The 5,550-nt window shown below is 40.2% G+C and overlaps 1 protein-coding gene across 1 annotated transcript; it reads right to left on the bottom strand.

Moving 5' to 3' along the window:
- Window positions 1-388: 388 nt before the first annotated feature.
- LOC138949891 (uncharacterized) lies at window positions 389-3,230 on the bottom strand. Its single transcript, XM_070321677.1, has 2 exons — window positions 3,201-3,230; window positions 389-838 (listed from the first exon to the last, which is right to left on the bottom strand). Exons 1-2 carry the CDS (start codon window positions 3,228-3,230, stop codon window positions 389-391), a joined length of 480 nt encoding a protein of 159 aa, XP_070177778.1.
- Window positions 3,231-5,550: the final 2,320 nt, after the last annotated feature.

Here is a 5,550-nt window from a genome sequence, read left to right on the forward strand (position 1 = left end):
AACCAGCCTGCATAATTAACACAACTCTTGGCATCTTTCATCAAAACTTCGACCCAAGTTACAAACTCCGGGCCAAACCCACATTTTTTAAAAACATTTATCATAAAGTCTTTTGATATACAATCAAATGCATGAAACATGTCAATGGTAACCAAAAGACCTGGTTTATCTTGCACATTCATTTGATCTATGACGTCATCAATCAATCTTAACAAAGATGAAACTTGCCTCCCTTTAATATATCCAACCTGATCAGGATTAATCACATTATGTACAACTTTAATTGTTCATGCGTAGAGCCAGACGTGTGTGTTTGAATATCAGTTGACCCACACGACGTAAACAATACGCTGTCACACCTTTGTACACCTTTGTACCCTCCGGCGAATCACGCTTGACCGCCTTTAGTTTTAACTATGACACAGATTGGACACTGGTTACACTGGTTACACTGGTTACACTGGTCACACTGGTCACACTGGTCACACTGGTTACACTGGTCACACTGGTTACACTGGTCACACTGGTCACACTGGTCACACTGGTTACACTGGTCACACTGGTCACACTGGTCACACTGGTTACACTGGTCACACTGGTCACACTGGTTACACTGGTTACACTGGTCACACTGGTTACATTGGTCACACTGGTCACACTGGTCACACTGGTTACACTGGTTACACTGGTCACACTGGTTACACTGGTTACACTGGTCACACTCGTTACACTGGTCACACTGGTTACACTGGTTACACTGGTCACACTGGTCACACTGGTTACACTGGTCACACTGGTTACACTGGTCACACTGGTCACACTGGTTACACTGGTTACACTGGTTACACACGGATTGTCACTGAGTCCACGTGCAGGACTGTTTACACAGTTGGTAGTGTTCACACCTGGCAGTAAGAAAAGATGCGAAGGTTCGACAGAAAAATAGCTAATTGACAGACCTTAGCACATCTTTATATAATGTTTTTCAGCAAATAATGAACAATGGTTAGAGACAAAGCTCTCAGACAACTCACAGGGTCGCAGAAGCCTCCAATTGGCAGAAAATAGTCGAAGTAGACGGAGCTCGTCTCACACACGCCCTTCCGACATCGAAAGGGGACATCACTACAAGAATTTAATGTTTGTAATTGTCCAAACACAAATAACATCCGTTACTGCTATATATATACGAATCACACACACACACACACACACTCACACTCACACACACACATACCACACACACACACACACACACACACACACACACACACACACACACACACACACACATACACACACACACACAAACTCACACTAGCGCGTCACCTTATTCCCACTACTATGATTTATACACAACAACTACAATAAGCGATACACGTTTCATATGCTGATCAGGATACAATGAACTTTGACACGCTCCAAAGCCCATTATTAATAGGGGTCGGTGTCCGTCTCTCTCCTTGAGGATAAAGGGGCTCACAGCCTTTTCAACATTGTTATCAAAATCAAAGTCTTTCGGTAACCTGGAAAGCTCCTCGGAGCTAGAACAATTATCCACCGATCGCCGTAAGTCGAAGTTGAAGACTATCAAGTGTATGTGTAGAGGTGGGAGGTGCACAGAAAATGGAAGCAATCATTGCAATCAAACTTTTTGGGTTAAATACACTACACCTTGTCATCGGAGACTAAAAGTTATTTGGTTTTGGCCTTTTTTCACAGATTATACATTTTAAATGAAAAAAAAGCAAAATGAAGCAATACCAAATAAAAACAAAATGTTCAGAAACATACATGATACATGGGTAGTATCAAAACGGTTTGTTGGTTGGTTAACCTAAGCTTAACGTCCTCACAGAAACTAGTGCCTATTAGGTACATGAAGTGGTTACATGCTGGGACAAAACGGTTGGGAAAAAAGACAACTTCAAAGTTGCCTTTTAAGCAAGAGAGGGATGAGTGGTTTCAACTTGCAAGGGTAACAATTTAGGGCGACATGTGCGATCAAGTTGAATTTGAAAGTCCAGCACCTATACATTTTACAAGTTTTCCACTTATATTTCCAGTGTTATCCATGCAAAAAAGGTTCCTTATTTTTTCTAACCTTTATTTGTCCGACACGTGCGATCTCACTTTTTCAGTGAGTTATTTTTTCCCTCTAACATCTGGTTGCCAGACTTGGGTCAACCTCTTGTCAAATTTCACAGTGTGATTCTCACGTGTCTGATCGCTTTTTTAAGAGCACTTGACAGTGTCCAGTCAATCACTTCTTTCAGACGGGTCATAAAATTACAAAGGCTCCTAATTGCCCCGCTCCTGTACGCTTCGTTGGTACAAGTCGAAGAGGCTAGCGGAAAAATTGGGGGGAGGGTCTACGGGGATTGGGGGCGGGGGGGGGGGGGGGGGGGGGAGGGGGGTGGGGATCTTAGATTGAGAGGAGACGGAATGCATGGAACGGAACTTTTATGAATCGTTTTGTAGTTTTTTGTATCTGGAGCATGTAAACAAAACAAAAATGAGCAAAATTCTGAGAGAAAAACGGGAGCTTTATCAAAGCAAATTTGTTTTACAGTTGTTGTGATTATTCAACGACAAGAAGAGACACAATACAATCTGTTATACTTTTGATTTCTAAGAGTTGAAATCAATTACGCAGATATATTATAAGTCTACAAAGCCATGACAGTGCCAAAATAGCATGATCGCATTTTTGAATATTTCACTAATCAGAGCAGCATAATTCTAACTTCATCATAGGCTTATAAAATCAATCTAATCACTGAATTTAGTAAGCACTGAAGGCATCGTGATCATTAAAAAAATTTCACAACTTAAGAACATCATTCCTCTGCATAACTTAAGCCTACGCTTATGCAGTATGTTTCTGTCGATGAATGCAAACACTTTTTTTTCCGCAGAGCAGGGACCCGGCACATCTTGAACACACGGCTAGTACCGTGTAACTGGCCTTGGCACGGAACGATCCAAGGGGGGCAATCTCAGTCATCTCAAAGAGGGAAATCGAAACGCAATCCGCTTTGTTCGATTTTATGGGCTTAGACGATAGAGAAAAATAAGAAAAGCAAAAGCTGGAGTCCAGTCTGGACGAAACTGCTATCAAGAACGCAGAAGCGCCATGGCACAATTTGGCTTCTCGCAAATCTGATGCTTGTTGATATGCATCAACGAAGGGGCCTCACTCTGGAAAAGTTTCCTGCTCCGATAAACATGGCGCTTACGGCTAAAAAAAAAACTCAGAAAAAATCAATTCTGCGTTCTTGATAGCAGTTTCGTCCAGACTGGACTCCAGCTTTTGCTTTTCTTATTTTTCTCTATCGTCCAAGCCCATAAAATCGAACAAAGCGGATTGCGTTTGGATTTCCCTCTTTGAGATGACTGAGATTGCCCCCCTTGGATCGTTCCGTGCCAAGGCCAGTTACACGGTACTGGCCGTGTGTTCAAGATGGGACCCGGCATTGATACCGTCACCTGAAAATCAGTGGCTGTGTTGTAAGACCTACATTTTGTAATTGACAATGACTTGAACAGGCACGTGTCCTAAGCATATAGGAAAGGGAATACACTCAACAATGTCTTTTGCACACTGCTATCTGAAAAATTATTTAAAGCGGTCATCAAAAGCTGGCGACTATCCTTGGCACAAAGGGTCAAAAATAAAAAAAATAAGCCCTTAAAAAAATAAGGCCTTATTTTTGAAAATATGCCCATTTTTGAAAATAAGCCCTAATTATTTCTAAAATAAGGCCTTATTTTCCATTATTAAGGCCTTAAATCTTTGCGCCCTTAAAAAAAATATGGGCATAAAAAAATAAGCCCTTACTTGAAAATAAGGCCTTAATAAAAATAAGGGCATAAAAAATAAAGGCATAAAAAAATATGGGCATAAAAAATAAGGGCATCAAAAAATAAGGCCTTATTTTTTTTACCAATCATGAAGCTGAATAGAATTCGGCTGCGCCGCTCATGCGCAGAGATCTCATAACAAACATGGCGAATGGGGGGTTCAGAGATCGTGATGAATTTTTGAGAAGAACTTGTGCTGAAATTGCAAATTGCGAGAGAATTGGGGTTTCCGATGAGGTGTATGTTCGCTCAAGATAAGCATTGTTTACATGAAATGACTGTTTGATTTATATCAGTGTAACATCATGATCTTGCTCTAGCTCCGGATGCGCAGGAGCGATGCGCAGAAAAATATTGGCATATTTCTTTTAAAGGCACAGTACGCCTCCCGTAAACCATCACAGATACTGTCAGGCTTTTACACACAGTACAAACACCTTTCCATTTGAACGCTCACCAAACGGGAACATTCTAGGTGCCCTACGTAAAGAGCGAGCAATTTTCAAAGAATTAATTTTTCGGATTGAGACCATCTCAATCGGACCCATCCTGAACTCAGGTCAAAAATGAGTTACTTCCCTTCAACTGGCGATAGCCGTTGAGCAATGATTGTGCGTTTTGGCGCTAGACCTAACTTTAAAAATCTAAATAATAAATTGACAGCTTGTTACACAAACATTCTTAAATCATAGAAGAATTATTTTTTCATCAAGACAAGATCAGTATAATTCGAAGTTTTGAAAGTTTGAAAAAAGAAAAGCCCGGAAGCAGGGTCACGCAAGGTATGGTTTTCGTAGCAGACGACGGTTTATATGCAGTCAAATGCCATCGCTCGAGTTCTTATGAACCACATTCGTTTGTTTCGTGAAAAGTCAGAGGTACATAATAACGTGCTATTGCAGATAAGCTCACAGCGAGCCGCATTCAAATTACAAACTGACGACTGCATTGTGAAAAAGGGAAACTGGATCACACGGGTTCACGATGGCTTAGGGGTAAGATAAACCACGCAAAAATAAATTCTTTGAAAATTGCTCGCTCTTTACGTAGGGCACCTAGGATTATCCCGTTTGGTGAGCGTTCCAATGGAAGGGTGTTTGTACTGTGTGTAAAAGCCTGACAGTATCTGCATGTGATGGTTTACGGGAGGCTTACTGTGCCTTTTTTTCTTATGGGCTTATTTTCTAATGGGCATATTTTTTTAAGGGCTTATATTTTTAAGGTCATAACAGAAATAAGGCCTTATTTCAGTAAGGCCTTAACAGAAATAAGGCCTTATTTCATTATGCCCTTATTTCCTTATGGCTGTAAATATTTAAGGCCTTATTTCTAAAATAAGGCCTTATTTTATAGAAATAAGGGCTTATTTTCAAAGAAATATGGGCATATTGTATTTGAAATACTCCATTGTACTTTGTAGTCGGTGTAGGCCTTCGTTTGTCCAGTATTTAATTTAATTCTCTATTTCTGTATGAACTCAAATGTTTAGTGTTCTTAGTATGTCTTGTTAGGCTGAGTTCTATTTAATCAGAGTATGTTTGCGTGTGCTTATACCTAGTGATATTGTAAAGCGCATAGTGCTTTTAGTTATGCGCTATAGAAATCTTAATAAATAAATAAATATTTTCAAAAATATGGGCTTATTTTTTGGATTTTTGACCCTTTGTGCCAAGGATAGGCGACGAT

This window comes from Littorina saxatilis, linkage group LG16 (genome assembly GCF_037325665.1).
Source record: "Littorina saxatilis isolate snail1 linkage group LG16, US_GU_Lsax_2.0, whole genome shotgun sequence".
Classification (NCBI taxonomy): domain Eukaryota; kingdom Metazoa; phylum Mollusca; class Gastropoda; order Littorinimorpha; family Littorinidae; genus Littorina; species Littorina saxatilis.

What these genes read in the sequence shown, in the direction of transcription:
- LOC138949891 (XM_070321677.1), bottom strand. Translation starts at nt 3,230, where the DNA reads ATGTTTATCGGAGCAGGAAACTTTTCCAGA. An exon ending in GAGCAGGAAACTTTTCCAGA is followed by an intron (nt 839 to 3,200) that starts GTGAGGCCCCTT and finishes GTGTGTAACCAG; the next exon opens with TGTAACCAGTGTAACCAGTG.